At 36.3% G+C, this 21,474-nt stretch overlaps 2 protein-coding genes across 7 annotated transcripts in view; both read right to left on the bottom strand.

Moving 5' to 3' along the window:
* PTBP3 (polypyrimidine tract binding protein 3) overlaps positions 1 to 21,474 on the bottom strand; it is a 126,322-nt gene that overhangs the window by 73,925 nt on the left and 30,923 nt on the right. For 4 of the 6 annotated variants that reach the window (XR_006196010.1, XM_042913641.1, XM_042913640.1 and 1 more), the window contains one exon: positions 14,711 to 14,792. Coding sequence is in view for 4 of the 6 variants with exons in the window: in XM_042913640.1 (XP_042769574.1) it covers positions 14,711 to 14,792 (82 nt within the window). In the remaining 2 variants the exon portion in view is untranslated. Of the gene's footprint in view, positions 1 to 14,710; positions 14,793 to 21,474 lie in introns of those variants that run through there. The other 2 variants (XM_042913639.1, XM_042913644.1) reach the window with 2 other exon arrangements.
* On the bottom strand, positions 5,499 to 6,207 carry LOC122205335 (60S ribosomal protein L21-like). Its single transcript, XM_042913646.1, has one exon. The coding sequence runs from the start codon at positions 6,004 to 6,006 to the stop codon at positions 5,524 to 5,526; it is 483 nt and encodes a 160-aa protein (XP_042769580.1). The 5' UTR covers positions 6,007 to 6,207; the 3' UTR covers positions 5,499 to 5,523.

The raw sequence follows: 21,474 nt of genomic DNA on the forward strand, positions 1-21,474 counted from the left end.
ACCTCAAAATATTTTCTAATTTCCCTTGTGACTTATCTGATTCATGGGTTAAATGTTAATTTTTAAATAAATAACTGGAAAATTTTCCCCCATATACTTGAGGATTATGCGTTTTTGATTTCTAATATAATTTTAAAGAGAACTATAAATAATTTTAATGCATTCACTTTGAGACTTGTTTTAGGATGCACATATAGCCTATCTTGGTGATTATGTCATGTGAACTTCCAAAAAAGCATATTCTGATGGTGTTGCAGAAACTACTTCACTGTCAATTAAAATCAGTTGGTTGTTAGTGTTGAAAACATCTATATTAGGAGATCTACAAACTTTTTCTTAAAGGGCTACATAAATAATTTAGGCTTTGTGAGTCATACAATCTCTGCTGCATCTATTCACCTCTACAGTGGTAGCATGAAAGCAGCCATATGGACAGAAATAAAAGAGTGTGCCTCCATTCAAATAAAGTTTTATGAATAAACATCAAAATTAGTACCTCCTATAAGCTTCAGGTATCTCAGAATATTGTTCTTTGTTTTATTTTTTCACAATTTAAAAATGTAAAAATCAGTCTTAGATCACAGGAAATATAAACCCCTGTCCTGTGTCCTGATTTTCTGTTTACTATGCTATCAATTACTGAGACAGAGATTTTGAAATCTCCAGCTATAATTGTGAATTTGCCTATTCCTCTGTTTAGTTCTATTAGCTTTTACTTTATATATCTTGAAGCTCTGTAACTAGGTAAATATACATGTATATTCAAGATACGTATATTTATCAAGAAATACAAATAAATACAATGGAATACAAAATGGTAAATAATGAATAAATATGAAATACACACACACACACACACACACACACACACACAAAACAGTACAAAGAAAGCCAAGAAACAAAGGAAGAAAAATAACAAAGAATAAATGGGACAAACAGAAAACAAATAGCAAGATGATAGGCTTAAAACTAACCATGTCACATAACTATATTAAGTGGAAATGACATAAAGATTCCAAATACAAGGCAGAGTTCATCAGTCTAATAAAGCAAGACTCAATTATGTGATGTGAAGAAGAAATCCATTTTTTAAAAATTTTATTTTAAAGTAATCTCTACACCCAATGTGGAGCTTGAACTCAAAACCCTGTGAAAAAGAGTCACATGCTCTACCGACTGAGCCAGCCAGGTGCCCCAGAAGAAATGCATTTAAATATAAAAATCTCACGTTCAAAGTAAGAGGAATGGAAAAAGATAAATATGTAAACACTAATCATAATAAAATGCAGTGGCTGTACTACTATCAGACAAAGTAGACTTCAGGAAAAGGAATATTACCGGGGATAGAGAGACATTTCATAGTAATAAAAGAATCAATTTATCAAGAAAACATAATATGTCATGCATACATGTACTGCATGCATACATGCAAACATATACTGGGGGCGCCTGGGTGGTTCAGTCGGTTAGGCGTCCGACCCCGGCTCAGGTCATGATCTCATGGTTCGTGGGTTTGAGCCCCGCATAGGGCTCTGTGCTGACAGCTCAGAGCCTGGAGCCTGCTTCGGATTCTGTGTCTCCCTTTCGCTCTGCCTCTCTCTCCTTCAAAAGTAAGTAAAAACATTAAAAAAACAACAACAACATATACTGGACACATAAAAGGCAGACAATCTTTTTAATTGGAATATTTACACTTTGTTTACTTTTGTTTAAGTGACTGCTCTGGGGCTAAATCAATATGCATCTTTAACTTTCCAAGGTCTACCTTTAAATGATATCACCTAGGTACAACGTAAGAACTTTTCAAAGCATAGGTCTATTTCCCTCATCATAACCTTTATGTTACTGTCATATTTTAGTTTTCACATATGCTATAACCCCAAAAATTTATTTCCCTTATCTTGCTTTAAATAGTCAATTATCTTTTTTTCTTTTTGCATCAGGTTTTTGTACACTCAACGTATCTTACAGACCTTTCCATAGACAGCATTCCATACCTTTTTTCTCTTTCTTTTCTTTTTAAACTAGGGTAAAATCACATAAGAAAATTCACTACCTTAACCTTTTTCTTTTAGATTTTATTTATTTAATTATTTATTTTGGTAATCTCTACACCCAATATGAGGTTCAAATTTACAATCCTGAGATCAAGAGTCACATGGTCTACCGAATGAGTCAGTCAGGTGCCCCTTAACCATTTTTAAATGCAGAATTCAGTAGTGTTAAATACATTCTTAATGTTGTGCAACTATCACCACCATCCATTTCAATAACTCTTTTCATCACGCAAACTGAAATTCTATACTCATTAAACAGTAACTCCCTAATTTCCCTCTTCTTCCAGCCCCTGGCAACCACCATTCTACTTGCTGCCTCTAGGACTTTGAGTACCCTCATTTCCTTTTGTGCATATTCTACAGCTAATTTCTTTGTGGTTACCATGGGGATTACATTAACATCCTCAAGTTATAACATTCTAATCTGACTTTGTACCAGCTTATCTTCACTAATATGCAAAAACTCTGCTCCTTTACACCTGTCCCCATACCCTTCTGTTGTTGACGCCACAATATTATATCCTTATACACTGTGTGCCCCAAAACACAAACTAATTCTTTAAAATGTGTTAGTCTCCTAAGTTACATGGAAAAACAAATGTGGAGCTACAAACAAGTCACATGCTTTTAGATTAAGAACTCCTTAAAAAAGGCAGTCTCTTGTTAAAGACCTGTACTTTAGGTCTTTAACTATAAATTATAAACTATAGAACTATAAAACTATAAAACGCTGATGAAAGAAATGGAAGACAACACAAAGAAATGGGAAGACATTCCATGCTCACAGACTGGAATACGGTTAAAATGTCTACACTACCCAGAGCAATCTACACATTTAATACAACCCCTATCAAAATAACAAGAGCAGTTTTGATAGAACTACAACAAACAATCTCACAAAAGACCCTGAACAGCCAAAGCAATCTTGGAAAAGCAAAAGCAAAGCTGGAGGAATTGTAATTCCAGACTTTAAGTTACATTACAAAGCTGTAGTAATGAAACCACTATAGTACTGGCTCAAAAATTAGACACACAGATCAATGGAACAGAAGAGATAATGCAGGGGGCAGTTGAGCCTCCAACTCTTGATTTAGGCTCAGGTCATGATCCGAGGATTGTGGCACTGAGCCCCGTATCAGGCTCTACACTGAACTTGGAGCCTGCTTAGGACTCTGACTCTGACTCTCTCTCTCTTCCCCCTCCCTCTTAAAAAAAAGAAAAGAAAAAAAGGAAAGAAAACCCAGAAATAAACCCACAATTATATAGTCAATTTATCTTTGACAAAGCAGGAAAGAATATCCAATGAGGACAAAAAGTCTCTTCAACAAATGGTGTTGAAAAACTGGACAGCAGGGGTGCCTGGGTGGCTCAGTCGGTTAAGCGTCCGACTTCAGCTCAGGTCACGATCTCGCAGTCCGTGAGTTCGAGCCCCGCGTCGGGCTCTGGGATGATGGCTCAGAGCCTGGAGCCTGCTTCTGATTCTGTGTCTCCCTCTCTCTCTGCCCCTCCCCTGTTCATGCTCTGTCTCTCTGCCTCAAAAATAAAGGTTAAAAATTAAAAAAAAAAAAAAAAAAGAAAAACTGGACAGCAACATGAAAAAGAACGAAACTGGACTACTTTCTTAAACCATACACAAAAATAAAGTCAAAATGGATTAATGACCTAAATGTGAGGTCTGAAACCATAAAAATCCTAGAACAGAACAGGGACAGTAACTTCTTGGATACTGGCCCTAGCAACTTCTTTCTAGATGTCAACTGAGGCATGGGAAACAAAAAACAAAAACTATTTGGACTACAGCAAAATTAAGTTTCTGCAAAGTGAAGGAAACAGTCAACAAAAATAAAAGGCAATCTACAGAATGGGAGAAGAGACTTGTAAAAAGCTTATCTGACAAGGGGTTAGTATCCCAAACACATAAAGAACTTATAGAAGCGCCTGGGCGGCTTAGTCAGTTGGTTAAGCATCTGGCTTTGGCTTAGGTCATGATCTCAGGGTTCTTGAGTTCAAGTCAAGCATCGGGCTTTTTGCTGTCAGCACAGAGCCCACTTTGGATGTCTACCCCGCTCTCTCTCTCTGCCTCTCCCCCTCTCGTGCTGGTGTTCTCTCTCAAAAATAAACATTAAAAATAAATAACTTACAACACTCAACACCCAAAAAACCCATAAATAACCCAATTAAAAAATGGGTAGAAAACATGAACAGACATTTTTCCAAAGAAGACATCCAGATGCCTAACAGATGCACGAAAAGATGCTCATCATCACTTACCAACAGGGAAATGCAAATCAAAACTATAGTGAGACATCACCTCACATCTGTCAGAATGGCTAAAATCAGTAACACAAGAATGAAGAGGTATTGGTGAGAATGTGGAGAAAAAGGAACCCCTGTACACCACTGGTGGGAATGCAAACTGGTGCAGCCACGCTGGAAAACCATATGGAGGTTCCTCAAAAAGTTAAAAACAGAACTACCTTATGATCCCACAATCACACTAGTGAGTATTTACCCAAGGAATACAAAAACATTAATTCAAAGGGATATATGCACCCCTATGTGTTTAAAAAAAATTTTTTTTAATGTTTATTTTTGAGAGAGACAAAGTAGGAGCAGACAGGGAAGAAGCAGAGACAGAGAAACACACAATATCCAAAGCAGGCTCCAGCACAGAGCCCGACGCAGGGCTTGAACCCACGAACCATGAGATCATGACCTGAGCCGAAGTCGAACACTCAACTGACTGAGCCACCCAGGCGTCCCCTGCACTCCTATGTTTATAGCAGCACTAATTGAAAGGGATACATGTGGCCTGTATGTTTATAGCGGCACTATTCACTATATCAAAGATATAGGAGCAGCCTTAGTGTCCATCAATAAATAAATGGATAAAGAATATGTGGTATACAGGAGCACCAGGGTGGCTCAGTTGATTAAATGTCCAACTTCAGCTCAGGTCATGATCTCACAGCTTGTGAGTTCAAGCCCTGAGTCAGGCTCTGTGCTGAACCTCAGAGCCTGAAGCCTGCTTCGGGTTCTGTGTCTCCCCCTCTCTCTGCCCCTCCCTCACTTGCGCTCAGTCTTTCTCTCTGTCTCAAAAATAAATAAACATTAAAAAAAAGAATATGTGGTATATATACATCTTCTGTATATATGTATATAGGTATATGTATGTATGTGTACACACACACACACACACCCACCAAAATATTATTCAGCTATAAAAAAGAACAAAGTCTTGCCATTTGCACTGACATGGATGTAGGCAGAGAGTATTATGCTAAATGAAGTAAGTCCATTAGAGAATGACAAATACCATACGATTTTACTCATATGTGGAATTTAAGAAACATATATGGAACTAAGAGCAAAAGGAAAAAACAGTGAGAGAGAAACCAAGAGACAGACTCTTTTTTTTTTTTTTTTTTTTTTTTAGTCTTGACGTCTTTTATTTTTTTTACATTTATCATGCCATGAATTCATAGGGAATGGGTTCGAACAGCTCAGGCTCCTTTCCATTGGTTCTCACAAAGTGTGCTGCTCTGGGTGGGGCAGGCTGGTGCTTCAGTTGAACCCAAGTACCTTTCTCCTTGGCTTCCTTCTTTTTCTGATCATTTTCCTTCACATGCTTCAGGAAGCTGTCTCGGCTCTTTGAGTGCTTAATACGCTCGATACATACATTAATTCTCTTAGCAAGAATCTTGACCTTAACTTGTTTGTTTACGACAATGCCAATAGCATGATGGGTAACACTGTAGACTCTTCCGGTTTTGCCATGGTAACATTTGTGGGGCATTCCTTTTTGAACAGTGCCCATTCCCTTGATGTCCACAATATCACCTTTCTTGTAGATTCGCATGTATGTTGCCAAAGGAACAACTCCATGTTTTCTAAAAGGCCTAGAGAACATATAGCGAGTACCTCTCCTCTTTCCCTTTGTGTTGATCATTTTGGCGAATTACTGGAAGATGGTGGTTCTGTGAGACAGAATCTTAATTACAGAGAACAACCTGATGGTTACCAGAGGGGAGGGGAGGGGGAATGGGTTAAATAGGCAATGGGGATTAAAGAGTGAATTTGTGATAAGAACTGGATGATGTATGGAAATGTTGGATCACTATACTGTACACCTGAAACTAATACAATACTGTATGTTAACTAAGTGGGATTAAAATTAAAACTTACAGAAAAAAAGTAACAGCTTAAATAATGCAGAAAATAAAAGGAAGAGTTATAATCGTTGTTCAAAAACCATTAGCTTTTTAGACTCTTAAATACAGAGAACAAACTGAGGACTGCTGGAGGGGTTATGAGTGTGGGGATGGGCTAAATGGGTATGAGACACTGAGGAGGGCACTTGTTGGGATGAGCACTGGGTGTTATACATAGGGGATGAATTACTGGAATCTACTACTGAAACCATTATTGCATTATATGCTAACTAACTTGGATATAAATAAATAAATACATACACACATAATAAAATACTAACTTTTATAATTGCCCTTGTATTTACTTTCATTGAGATATTTATTCCTTTACATGGCTTTGAGTTACTGTCTCATGGCCTTCATTTTCAAGCTAAAGGACTTCTTTGAGTTTTTCTTGCAGGGCAGGTCTAGTGGTAATAAACTCCCTCAGCTTCTGTTTATCTGGAAATGTCTTAATGTCTTTCTCTTTTTTAAAAGATTTTATTTTCACGTAATCTCTATACTCAATGTGGAGCTCGAACTTGCAACTCCAAGATCAAGAGTTGAACATTCCACCAACCAAGCCAACCAGATGCCCCTCTCTTTTTTTTCTTAATTTGTGACTGGCCCATAGAGCCAGGTATGTTACATGTAAATGACCTAATTTATTTTTAAATCCAATTTATTTAAAATAAAACATAAAGATACTTTTTGAACTCATGAACTCACGAGTTCATGAGATCATGACCTGAGCCACAGTTGGACAATTAACCAACTAAGCTACCCAGTACCCCAAAACACAAAGATACTTTTTTTTAATTTTATTTTTTATTTTTTAAAGTTTACATCCAAATTAGTTAGCATATCGTGAAGCAATGATTTCAGGAGTAGATTCCTTAGTGCCCCTTACCCATTTAGCCCATCCCCCATCCCACATCCCCTCCTGTAACCCTCTGTTTGTTCTCCATATTTATGAGTCTCTTCTGTTTTGTCCCCCTCCCTGTTCTTATATTATTTTTGTTTCCCTTCCCTTATGTTCATCTGTTTTGTCTCTTAAAGTCCTCATATGAGTGAAGTCATATGATTTCTGTCTTTCTCTGACTAATTTCACTTAGCGTAATACCCTCCAGTTCCATCCATGTAGTTGCAAATGGCATGATTTCATTCTTTTTGATTGCCGAGTAATACTCCATTGTATATATATACCACACCTTCTTTATCCATTCATCCATTGATGGACATTTGGGCTCTTTCCATACTTTGGATATTGTTGGTAGTGCTGCTATAAACATTGGGGTGCATGTGTCCCTTCGAAACAGCACACTGTATCCCTTGGATAAATACCCAGTAGTGCAACTGCTGAGTCGTAGGGTAGTTCTATTTTTAGTTTTTTGAGGAACCTCCATACTGTTTTCCAAAGTGGCTGCACCAGCTTGCATTCCCAACACAAAGATACTTTTTAAGGACAGTTTTGCCAAGTATTGGACACTTGGTTGACAGTTTAATTCTTTTAGCACTTTGAATAGATTGGCTCACTGCTTTCTGGCGCCCAAAGTTCCTGATGAGAAATGTGCTCATATTCTCATTGAGGATCCTTGTGTGTGATGAGTTGGTTCCTTCTGCTTTCACGATTCTTTGCAGAAAGTTTATTATAATGTGTCTCATGGGAGGTGTCCTCGAGTTCACCTTACTTGGAATTCATTAAGCTTCTTGGATATTTATACTCCTGTTTTGCATCAAATTTGTGGCTGTGGTAACTCTGGAAATCAGATTCTTCCCCTTCCTCAGGGTCTTCCAGTTTTGTTACTGTTTTTCTTTTTTTGATTGTTGTAGGCTATTTCTCTGTACCAAGAATCAGCCTCAAGTGTAAACTTAAGGTCTTTTCTGGTTTCTTCCGAGCCTTTGCCTAGGCATATATACTATCACTTTCTAATTTTCCCTGTAGATACAGTTGTTTTCTAATGTCTTAGTTTTTGATGCCTCACTCCCAAATAAGGTAAAAGAGGAAAAATGAAGGAAGAAGCAAAGAGCACCAGGCCTTTAAATCCACTAGAAGTCACTGGGGGAGGCAGATATATCTGCTTCCCTACCCCCATCTTTCTTTTTGGAACTTTAATTACATATATGGTCAGACCACCTAATTTTTGTTCTATGGGTTACTAAACTATTCATTTCTTCCTCAATCTCTTTTGGTCTGTATGCTTTCATTTCTATTGTGGTTTGTTTGTTTGTTTTTAGGATTTTATTTTTAAGCAATCTCTACACCCAACGTGGGGCTCACACTCACAACTTCGAGATTAAGAGTTGTGTGCTCTACTGACCAGGAGGACCAGGTGCCCCTCTACTGATGTCTTTAAATTCAGCGATCATTATATAACTATATAATGTGCTATTAATGCAATGCCATGTGTTTTTTAGATGCATTTTTACCTTTAGAAATTATATTTGATTTTTTATAGGTTCCATTTTCCTGTCTTATACTAATATTTTCCTTTAAATCCTTAAACGTACTTTTAATAACCATTTCCAAGTCCAAATCTGCTAATTTCATCACCTCTGTCATTTTTTAGGTCTGCTTCTGTTGACTGATTTTTCTCCTGGTTATGAGTCACAGTTTTGTGATTCTATGTTTGGCAATTTTTGACTGAACAGTCAACATTGTGAGCACTAGGATTTGTTTTATAACTTTAACATGCCAGACTCTTTTCTGGAAAAAAAGGTAATTTCATATCAGGCAATTATTTTGGAGTCTTTTTTTTTTTTAATTAAATTTTTTTTTAATGTTTATTTATTCTTGAGAGAGAAGAGAGACAGAGCACGAGCGAGAAAGGGGCAGAGAGAGAGGGAGACACAGAATCCGAAGCAGGCTCCAGACTCTGAACTGTGAGCACAGAGCCCGATGCAAGGCTCGAACCCACAAACCATGAGATCATGACCTGAGCCAAAGTCAGACGCTTAACCAACTGAGCCACCCAGGCGCCCCTGGAGTCTGTTTTTAAGCTTTGCTAGTGTGGGTTTAGAATGGTAGCGTTTACGCTAGAGCTGGTGTACCGTTAGCAGTAAGGCATGTGTGGCTTACTATTTGGCAATAGATTCAAAGGTAGATTTCTAGAGCACTTTTCTCACAGAGCTCCCTTCTCTCCCATACACTGCCTCCACAGCTCCTAGCCTCAGCCTTTCAAACCTGGATCTGTCTATTCAACTCAGCAATTCTGCCATGTTTGCTTGGGTTCCCCTCCACCGTGCCCCCACCCTGCCCCCGCAGCTTACATAAAGTCTAAAAATAAAATGGCAAAGTGATAATAGGGCTTGCCTCAGTTGTTCATTGTGATCCGAAATCCTAGTCCTGCATATAATAATAATATATTTGAAATAACAGCTGCTTCAAAAAAAAGTTAACTTGTCAGTCATGTAAAAAGTCTAAATGTAGACATTCCAAACGTGGAATGGTGACATACAAAGTTATCAGTGACTCAGGCTCTACTTGTCTTTCTGTTGGGGTGCAGCCTTCAACTTCATCCTCTAAAATGGAAACTGGAACTCCCACAGGCAGTAGGATAAAAGAGGAAAAAGTATACCCGTGTAGAAATGCTCCAGAAGTAACTTCTATAACTTCCTCTTACATCTCATTAGCCAGGACTTAATCACATGACCACATCTAGCTGTAAGGAAGACTGAAAAGTAGCTGTTTAATTTGGGAGACAATGTGCCCAGATGAAAATTAGGGTTCTGTCACTAAAGAAAACAGAAGAAAACAGAAAAGTATTGGGGTACACAATAAACCATCTATGCCGTAATTCCTAAGATTAAATTTAAAAGGAAAGGTATACATTTCATGAAGAAATATGTAGAACATTTTCATAATTACCAAAAGACATAAAATAGGACCCACAAATATGAAATCACAGGTCAGGTTCCCAGATAGAAAGACACAATTTTGTTCATCACCATTCCAATTTTTATATCTTGCAGTAAATCCATAAATTTGTAATTAATTTACTTGCAAAGTTTCTTCTCCATGTGTAAAGGTGTTAATATGTTGACCCCATTAACAGAACTATGCCAACAGCTACATTTTATCAGTTTTATCATCATCTGCTAACACTGATAAATATCCGTTATTACCCAATAAAGGTTTAATGTTGAATCATCTCAAGGAATCAAAGTATAGCTTCTGGGAAGTCATTCTATCAAAAGTGAAATATCCAACATTAATGAAAATTGAGTTTTAAAAGTTCTACCTTCAACATCAACTTTTTATGAGGCAGTAATACAAATGTAAGTTTTGGTGCAACCGTGTCATGACAAAAATACTGTTCTGACAGTCCCAGGGGCAGACGTGTATGTGCAATTGGTCTGGTGCATACATAACTCCTTTACCAAACAAGCAATATTCTACTAATAGAAAGAAGCTATAGTTGTCAAATTTTACAAATTATTTTTAAATCCACATTTAGAACCACAAAAATTTTGTGATTCTACCCATTATCAATGCAATTTAAAAAATTTTTGTATCTTTATAGCAGCACTACCAACAATAGCCAAAGTATGGAAAGAGCCCAAATGTCCATCAATGGATGAATGGATAAAGAAGGTGTGGTATATATATACAATGGAGTATTACTCGGCAATCAAAAAGAATGAAATCTTGCCATTTGCAACTACATGGATGGAACTGGAGGGTATTATGCTAAGTGAAATTAGTCAGAGAAAGACAGAAATCATATGACTTCACTCATATGAGGACTTTAAGAGACAAAACAGATGAACATAAGGGAAGGGAAACAAAAATAATATAAAAACAGGGAGGGGGACAAAACAGAAGAGACTCATAAATATGGAGAACAAACAGAGGGTTACGGGAGGGGGTATGAGAGGGGGGATGGGCTAAATGGATAAGGGGCATTAAGGAATCTACTCCTGAAATCATTGCTTCACGATATGCTAATTTGGATGTAAACTTTAAAAAATAAAAAATAAAATAAAAAAATTTTTTGTATTTTTAAAAAAATACCTGGGGCACTAGGTGGCTCAGTCAGCTGAGCATCCAACTTCAGCTCAGGTCATGATCTCACAGTTCGTGAGTTAAGCCCCACACTGGGCTTGCTGCTGTCAGTGCAGAGCATGCTTCAATTCCTCTGTCTCCCCTCCCCCCCGCCCCTCCCTTGTTCATGCTCTCTCAAAACTAAAAACTAAAAGCAAAAAAAAAAACAAAAAAAATCACCTTACACAGGGATTAAACTCCTTTGTAAATGAGCAGTAAAGCCTTTCTCTCCAAATTTGTTCAAAATCAATTAGAATATAGTCATGGAATGGAACACCAAAATCTTGAAATTTTAAAGTTTTTTGAAGTTTGCAAATATTAGATCAAATATCATAAAAATATTTTTGTAAGTGACCTCAAAATAAAAAAGGTAAAATTTCCAGTGTCAACAGCCAAACCTCTCAGCAAAAGCAAACTAAAATTAGAAATTTCCCATAAAAAGAAAGAAAGGAAAAAAAGAAAGAAAGAAAGAAAGAAAGAAAAAAAGGAAGGAAGGAAGGAAGGAAAGAAGGGTAGGCGAGGGAAGGGGAGAAATTTCCCATCTACCAGAAACATTTAAAAAGGAAGCCTATCTCTGTTCAGGAATTTACATTCTGAATTTTCTCTTCCTCACTGGCTTAAGAATCTCCAAGGTAATAAATTAACATATACGTTAGAAGATGTAGGGGCTGGTGGTACCTTATAAAATCTAGCAGAGCAAACCACAAAACACCTTAGAGATTCTCACAGAAGAAAAAACAATTCAGCTAAAAACTATTACTCACACAAGGAAAAACACTAGAATATAAGCAAATATTCAACAGAAGAATTAAACAGTACACTAGACAAAGTTGAACAGAGAATGAGTGAATCAGAAAAACACTTTAAAAAAATTATCCAAAATACAGGACCTCAAGGAAAAAGACATGACAATATAAGAAGTTAAAACAAATACAGGACTGAATGAAATGGGTCTTATACATGTCTAACTGGAGTTACAGAAGGAGCTGATTCTTTTTTTTTTTTTTTTTTAGGTTAATTTTATTTATTTTGAGAGAGAGAGAGAGAGAGAGAGAGAGATCATGATCTGAGCCAAAATGAAGTCAGAGCCACCCAGGTGCCCACAGGAGGCAGTTCTGTGAAGAGCTGGGTCACTCCAAAACAGGATAAATGAAAGTTAAGCCTCCAGCAATGGTCCTTAATACTGGCTGAACCTTAGATTATCACCTAAGAAGCTTAAAAAAAAAAAAAAAAGAAAGAAAGAAAAACAGTGCCTAAACCTACACCCCCCAGAGATTTTAGAATTGGTGTGGGGTAGGTCAAAGTATCTTTGTTTCCCTCAAAGCTTCCCAAGCTATTTTAGTGAGTATCCAGGTTTGAGAACCTGTGATCCATACCTACAAACAGCTAAACCAATGAACAAAAATAAAGAGAAAAATGTTAAAAATAACTACAGAGAAGTAATTTTACCTACAGAGTAGTAAGCCTGCTCACAAACTTCCCAACAATAGAAGCTAAAAGAATAACAGAATCATACCTTCAAAGTGTAGAGAGAAGTAACTGTCAACCTAAAATTCTAAATAGCTAACTAACATTCAATAGTGATAATGAAATAGACATTTTTTAGTCATAAAGTCTGAGAAGTTACCATTTATAGAGCTTTGCAGAAATAGCTATTAAATAGGGTGGGCTGAACATAGAATGGAATGGGATATAAGAAGAAATTCAAAACATAAAAGCAAAAAACACAACAAACTCTTGTTGCCAGCTAAACTCACATTTCATATTTTTTTTTTCCCTAAGTAATCAATCAACCAGGATGAAAATCCTCCTGGTCATCCATCCTGGTAGTTCATAAACATGACCAAACAAACAAAGTGACCTGTTTTTAAAAGAACAAACATATGGGCCCCACCCTAGGTGTACTGTAACTCTAGGAATAAGGACATTTTTTTAGCATCCTACACCAAGAGGATAATCAGGTTTAGAAATATCAGGTTCTAGTATTTCCTTAATACAGCAGTTCTCAAAGTGTGGCTCCGCAGTAGCATCACTGTTATCAGGGAACTTGTGGAAATGCAAATTCTTAGGACCCACCTCAGATCTACTTTATTAGAAATTCTGGGTATGGACTCAGCAACCATGCTTTAATAGGCCCTCCAGGTGACTCTGACACCAGCTCCAGTTTGAGAAAGCTGCTTTAGTCTCATGCTCATATTATCTGTTCACACTTCTACGTGAACAAATCCTCTGCTGCTGTCCTGCCCATAAAATCTATCCATTTAGTCCTCTAGAGCAATGTACCATGGTTAACCAATTCCTAGACATTCTTAATCTCTTCAGTGAATTTTCTTTCTATCTTTTCCCTCAACTGAAACTAACCTTCTTCTCTTATAGAGTTCTCACATAAAAGCTGTTCACTCTCCCAAACACCATGTGGCTGAGGGTCTGGAAAGTGAGGTTCACTCATTCCTGCTTCCTATATCTCCAAAAACATTTGGATAAAAATCTTGCCTTTTCTGACACTCTCCACTCTCAAGCCTTTTAAACTGTGGATGATACTAACTTCCAAATTTCTCTTGTGATGTTGGGAAGAACCCAATGACTACCCAACATTTCCATGTGGATGTTGCAGAGGAACTTCAAATTCAATATATAAACATCAGAACCTGCCATATTACCCAACTCTGTTGTTCCTACAGTTTCTATATGAATGGCACCACCACTCATCTATCTAATTATCCAAGTCCAAAACCTGGAAATAAATCATCAATGGAATCCCTTATCCAAATATTCAATTAATCACCAGTTACTATCAATTTCACCTTCTGTGAATTCTCTAATTCTCTCCATTACAACTGCTAGTGCTATAGTACTAATTACCATCCCTAACTGGGAAATCCTATCCAGCAATAGCCTCTTAACTGTTCACCCTCCCTCCTGTATTGCACTCTTCCAGTTAATTTCACAGTCCCTAAATTTTAAGAACATGTATTTTTAAACAATGTGGTAACTTATGGAATGTAAATTATGTTCCAATTTTTTAAAATCATGTAAACTTACAGTTTTAATACTTCTATTATTCTAAATCATCATTAAACACAAGCTTTTAAATCCAGCTCTTTTACTCAATTGTTCTGGGTCACCAACATATTGACAGTTTTATCACAATTATGTAACACAAAGAACATCAATCAAAAAAGGAATTACCGAATTAGACACAAGTTAAAATTTAAGGGCCACAACTGCTAACTTCATCTATGTGAACTTTCCTACAATAAATTTTACCGCAATAAATGTTTACTGAACTTTACTGCAATAAGTGTTTTTGTTATAAATAATGGCATTTCAATAAATGTTCAGATGAGCAAACGAAGAAAAAAATTTTTTGAAACTCATGGAAAGAAAACATTCTAGATTGTGAAAAAACGAAAACTCACCATACACACCTGTAGAAGTAGAATTGTTCATGGTAAAGGGTCCGTCAATGACATCAGAAGAAAGAAGCTCATCAGATCCCCGCTGAAAAGCAAGGGCAATATTGTTAATAAAACAAGTCTTGGATAATGGTCCACATTTACTACTAAAAATATTAAAAGTTAATATTATTACTTCTGTTTGAATATCAAGGCCTTTAAAGGGAAATCCTCAAGAATCACAAAATTTAAAGGTTGGAGAAGTGAATTTCACAGAAAAAAAATTACTGCATATCCACATGGTTGTTAGTTATATATACCAAAAAAAAAAAAAAAGCCAACCTGCTATCATATAATTGGGGACATAATCCTTCATCCCTTTTTGAACAAATCCAATCTTCAGATGTTTCATTTGAAGTACCAAAAACCATACTTAGGGGTTGCGTCCTGAAATTTTTTCTGTAATTTATTTTAAGGTATATTTGGTATATTTTAAATATACTTAGTATTTTAAAATATGTTAAGTTTTTTTTAGTATATTCTTAAGTATTCGTGTGGAAATAATTTGTGTAGCACCTGTTAAGAATCCTGACTTGATACCTACATATTTTTTTATTTTTCATTTTTTATTCATATATTTTTTCCTATGTGTTTTTTAAAGTTGAACACAAAGATGCAATTTACTTCTATATTTGGTGATAGCTGAAACCCTTTATAATTGGTGATTTTTTTATCCATTAATCTTCAGAATGATCTTTAATGTGTACTAATTCTTAAACAACTACTGTTTAAATAATTTACCCTTTTCTGCTGATGAGAGTTTTGACCAATTGCAAGCTGAACTGTCAATGCAAAAAGACAAGTCAGACAAGCCTTCTCATTTTAACTGTAAGATCTATTACCAAGATTTAAAAGTTTACATTTACAATGGACAATAAATGCCATGTACAAAGTTAAAATCAACCAATTTCCAATGTTACTGTTTGTTTAACCTGGTCAATTTTGAAGATCAAATATTTTGGTCTACTGGATGATAAAACTTAATCCTTAAACTATCCTACAAATATCAGAATAGTAATTATGCTCCAAAATATGTTTAATGTTTAGGTGTTGAGTGCCATTGTAGGAAACAACTTCAGCCTTTGCTAAAGAAAGGCAAAGCACTGATGTGTTTGCATAACAGAAATACAATTACTTAAACAATTCTTGTATTAAACATCTGGAAATTATTCCCTTTCGTTCTTCACGAGTTTATACAGACAGCTTGCGACAAAAAGAAATTAAATAAGCACATAAGATGAAATAAAAAGGACAATCTCAACTTCCAGAAAGATAACAGAAGAGTATTTTCATAATTTTGGAGTAGAGAAAGATTTCTTAAACAAGAAACAAAAGCACAATTATGAAGGAAAAATACTGATAAACTTGACGACATTGAAATTAATTTTATTTACAATATACACAATGTCAAATTATTATGTTGTACATCTGGAACTAATGCTGTATGTCAGGTTTTTTTTTTTTTTTAAGAATTTTATTTAATAAGAGACATTAGGAGATTTAAAAGGCAAGTAACAGAGTGGGAGAAAATATCTGCAATACACATAACCAACAAATTTTATATCCAGAACTTACTAAGAAAGAGAAAAAAGGAGAAAAAAAAATCCTCACTAGCAATCACTAAGAAAGTCCAAATAAAAGAAAACAACAAAAGAGTTCCATAGGCACCTAACAAAGTGGTAGACTTTACTTGTGTTCCAGAGTATTTGTGCCTTCCCTTTTTCCTGTGAAAGGATTTTTCACCCCCATCCGTGGTGACATAACTTTCCATGTCTCCTGTGGGAGAATACTTCCCTCACCCACTGACACTGAGCACAGTTTTACAATATGCTCTGGCCTATGAAATATGAATAGACATGACCCATACTAAATCCAAGCAGAAGCTTCAAAAGATATTACTAGTTTCTGCTAATTTTTTCCTCTTTCCCCCTTAAATACGGGCTGTTCTTTCAACCTGATTCCCAGAAAAAGAACACATACAGCTTCAGAACAGCCACCAACCACTATAAGTGAATGAGAAACAAATGTTATATCTAAGCTATATCTAAATGACTAAAACCATATCCAATAGACATATGAAAAGATGCTTACCCTCACTGGTCATCAGGGAAATGTAAGTTAAAACCATAATAAAATATTAGATATTAAAAAAGACTGACAATATCAAGAGTTGATAACAATGTGGAACATCAGAACTAGTATATTGCTAGTGGGAGTGCAAGTTGGCACAACTTTGGAAAACTGACCCAATATACTAATGTTGAATATATGACTATCCTACAAACCTTATGTATTCTATTCCTATGAATACACTCAAGACAGTTCATGCTTATGTGCACCTAAACACATGAGAATGTTCTCATCAGCATTGTTTCTACTCATCAAATTGGAAACAGCTACGTTATCAACTCTAGTATGGATAAATAGATTGTTGTAAATGCACTCGATGATTTACGCCACTGAGAATGAATTACTGCCCCATACACTAACATAGATAAATCTCACAAGCATAAGAAGTCATTCACAAAAGAATATATACTGTATCATACTACTGCATTTATATGGAGTTCAAGAATATGGTGAAAACAAAATTACACACTGGACAGCAACATGCAAAAGAATGAAACTGGACCACTTTCTTACACCATATATAAAAATAAAGTCAAAATGGATTTAAGACCTAAGTATGAGACCTGAAACCATAAAAATCCTAACTTCTTTGACATCAGCCATAGCAACTTCTTCTAGATATTTCTCCTGTGGCAAGGGAGATAAAAGCAAAAATATATTACTGAGACTTCAACAAAATAAAAAGCTTCTGCACAGAGAAGGAAACAATCAACAAAACTAAAAGGCAACCAATGGAATGGGAGAAGATATCTGCAAACGACATACACAATAAAGGGTTAGTATCCAAAATATATAAAGAACTGATGCAACTCAACACCCCCAAAATGAATAATCCAATTAAAACATGGGCAGAAGATATGAAGACTTTTCCAAAGAAGACATATAGATGGCCAACAGACACATGCAAACATGTTCAACATTACTTATCTGAGGGAAATACAAATCAAAACTACAATGAGATATCACCTCACACCTGTAAGAATGGCTAAAATCAACAACTCGAGAAATAACAGGTGTTGGCAAGGATGTGGAAAAAGGAGACCCCTCTTGCACTGTTGGTGGGAATGCGAACTGGTGCAGTGACCATGGAACAGAGTATGGAGGTTCCTCAAAAACTTAAAAATAGAACTACCCTACAATCCACCAATTGCACTACTAGGTATTTACCAAAGAATACAAAAATACTAATTCAAAGGGATACATGCACCTCAATGTTTATAGTAGCATTACCTACAATAGCCAAATTATGGAAACAGCCCAAGTGTCCATCAACTAATGAATCGATAAAGATGTTGCATATATATACAATGCAATATCATTTGGCCATAAAAAAGAATGAAATCTTGCCATTTGCCATGACACAGGTGGAGCCAGAGTATTATGCTAAGCGAAATAAGTCAGCCAAAGATAAATACCATATGATTTCACTCATGTGTGGAACTTAAGAAACAAAACACATGACCAAAGGGGGGGAAAAAAAGAGAGAGAGGCAAACCAAGAAACAGACTCTTAACTACAGAGAACAAATGGATGATTACCAGGAAGAAGGTGGGTGGAAGGGGGATGTGCTGAACAGGTGACAGGGATTAAGGAGTGCACCTGTGATGAGCACGGGTGCTGTATGGCAATGCTGATCATTATACTGTACACCTGAAACTAATATTAGGCTATGTTAACTGCAATTTAAATAAAAAGTACTTTCATTCTTCAAAGACACCATTAAAAAGAAAAAGAATGAAAAACCAAGCCAAAGAATGGGAGAAAATATTTGCAAAAACTAAATAAAGACAAATAACCCAATAATAATAATAATAATAATAAACAGGCAAAAAGCATTTGAAAAGACATTTCTCCAAAGATATACAAATGGCCTATAAACACATGAAAATATCAAATATCAACATCATTAGACATTAAGGAAATGGAAATTTAAAAAAAATAAGTGCAGTATTTGCACTTTATTTGTTTGTTTTTAGGGAAAGCGCACAAGCGGGGGACAGGGAGAGAGAGAATCTTAAAGGCTCCAACACTCAGCACAGAGCTTGAAGCAGGGCTCAATCCCATGACCCTGGGATCATGACCTGAGCCCAAATCAGGAGCCAGACGCTCAACCGACTGAGCCACGCAGGTTGCCCAAGAAATGCAAATTTTAAAACCACAGAGAGCACTTCAAATAAAATGTAAAACTAAGCCATCACCACACACCTACCAGAACAATTAGAATAAAGAAAGGTGACATATCAAATGCAGGTGAGGATGTGGAAGAAAGTGGATCTCTCATACACTGAAGACAGGAACGGTACAGCCACTCTGGACTGTTTGGTGGTTTCTTTAAAATGAAACATACACAGCAATCTCAAAAGATCACATTCTCAAAACAAAAATTCACATGTTCTACGATTTTATTCATACAACATTCTCAAAATGACAGAATTATAGAGATGGAAAAGAGACCAACAGTTGTGAGGGAGCAGAGATGGTTGGGAGGAGGTACTGGGTAATTAAAGGATGCCAGAAGGGAGATCTTTGTGGTGATAGATTAGTTCTGTATCTTGACTGTAATGATAGTTACATGAATCTACACATGCAACAAAATGAAACAATTATAAACAGGCACTTTATCAATGTCTTTGTTTTGATAGTGTGCTGTAATTAAAATGTAACCATTGGAGGAACCTGGGAGGGTACACAGGACCCCTCCACAATATCTCTACAATTTGTTGTGAATCTTGAAATTTTTCCCAAATAAAAAGTTAAGACAAAAAACAAAACAGGGGCGCCTGTGTGGCTCAGTCGGTTGAGTGTCTGACTTTGGCTCAGGTCATGATCTCTCGGTTTGTGAGTTTGAGCCCCACATCGGGCTCTGTGCTGACAGCTCAGAGCCTGGAGCCTGCTTCATATTCTGTGTCTCCCTCTCTCTGCCCCTCCTCCACTCACACTGTCTATCTCAAAAATAAATAAAACATTAAAAAATTTTTTTGAAATAAAAAATAAAAAACAAAACAAAACAGAACAGATGTATCATTCTAAGCCAGAGGATTCCTACTTGACTTGAGACTTTTTGCTGGCTCAAAATAGTCATCACCAACACCTGTGCTCGATCAACCCTCAAGAAGGGATAAGACAAGACTGGTCAAGCTGTCAATTACTACAGCTCATTGTCAGAGTTCATGCCTCACACTACTGTTCCATACAATGGTGATCCAGAAGGCATCCCTTCAAAGACAGGCAACATTCAAAGAAAAACAATCCTATGAGTTCCTTATGGGAATCTGTACATAAGGTAAAGGAAGGGAAGACTCAAAAGCCAGACAACATACACCAGAAAAAGTATACAACTTTAAATTATGAGCAAATAAGAACTTTGTAAAATAAAATAAAAAATTAAGAAAATAGCCTCTCCTAAATAAAATGCAAAGGGATATAACAGCTCAAAGGAGAGGCAAGTAAGAATTCTACCAAACGATTTAAAAGATAGATTGATGAAAAAAAAGAATAAAGCAGTGTCGTGAAAGTCAGACATTACAAAGAGGAGAGCCAAAAGTGCAAAACACACCTTTCCACCATCCAAAGAAGTTACCTACTGCAAAGAACCAACTCTTAATCTGGACTTTAAGTATCCAAAAGCCACACAGAAAAAATTTTCAGGAAAGCCCTCCCTTGCAGGCACATGAGATTACTTAAATGCAACTGGCGAAAGTGTCAGACTGTTAACAAAGGCCCCACACAATGTTTGACAGCAAAGAATCCAAAAACTTCCCTGCAGTCTTCTTAATGCACACAAGCTATTTCAGTTTCAATTTGGGGAGAACTGAGTTATTCATAGTTCTATTTCCATCTTATTCAATAAACTGTTACCTGGTTTCCTAACAAGTAAATCACCAATCGACCATTAACATGAAATTATTCCCTGTTGCTTACTGAATCAATTCTAAACTTACTATATGGCCATTAAAAGCTCTTTCTAACCCAGACCTCCTCCTACGCACAGTAACACTCCTGTCTTGTAATTTGCCCCAGACACACTATCTTTATTCTTGCCTCGTTATGCTATTCTCCCACCTCAAACACTATCCCTTCACTACATATCCATTCCTACGTAATGATCACAAGTAAATACTATCACATCCTTGAAAATTTTCCTTTCCCCAAAATGAAGAGGCTGAACTTAATTTTGATTGCCTTACGGGATTAAAATGTACGTATGTTTTAGGATGTTAGTACACTTGCATAATGTATTCTTCCTATATGTATAGCTATCAATATCACACATTTTGTCAAATATGTATGCAAAGTTTTTTTTTTTTTCAGCCACTTTCAGTCTATTATTGTGTCTTACACTTGATTGTATTTCCCCACGGTCTATAGGACAGTGTCAGGTATATTATATGTAATGACTCTCTGCCTTGGTTATACATTACAATCATATAACCAGTTTAAAAAAAAATTGTTTTTATTTGAGAGAAAGAGCATGTGCTCAAATAGGGGGAGAGGGGCAAAGGGAGAGAAAGAGAGAATCCCATATAATCAGTTTAAAATCAACACCAGATAGCAGGTCCTACCCCAAAGATTCTTAACCAATAGGTCTAGGCTAAGGC

The sequence above is a fragment of the Panthera leo genome, chromosome D4 (assembly GCF_018350215.1).
Source record: "Panthera leo isolate Ple1 chromosome D4, P.leo_Ple1_pat1.1, whole genome shotgun sequence".
In the NCBI taxonomy this organism is placed as follows: domain Eukaryota; kingdom Metazoa; phylum Chordata; class Mammalia; order Carnivora; family Felidae; genus Panthera; species Panthera leo.

What these genes read in the sequence shown, in the direction of transcription:
- LOC122205335 (XM_042913646.1), bottom strand. Translation starts at nt 6,006, where the DNA reads ATGATCAACACAAAGGGAAAGAGGAGAGGTACTCGCTATATGTTCTCT.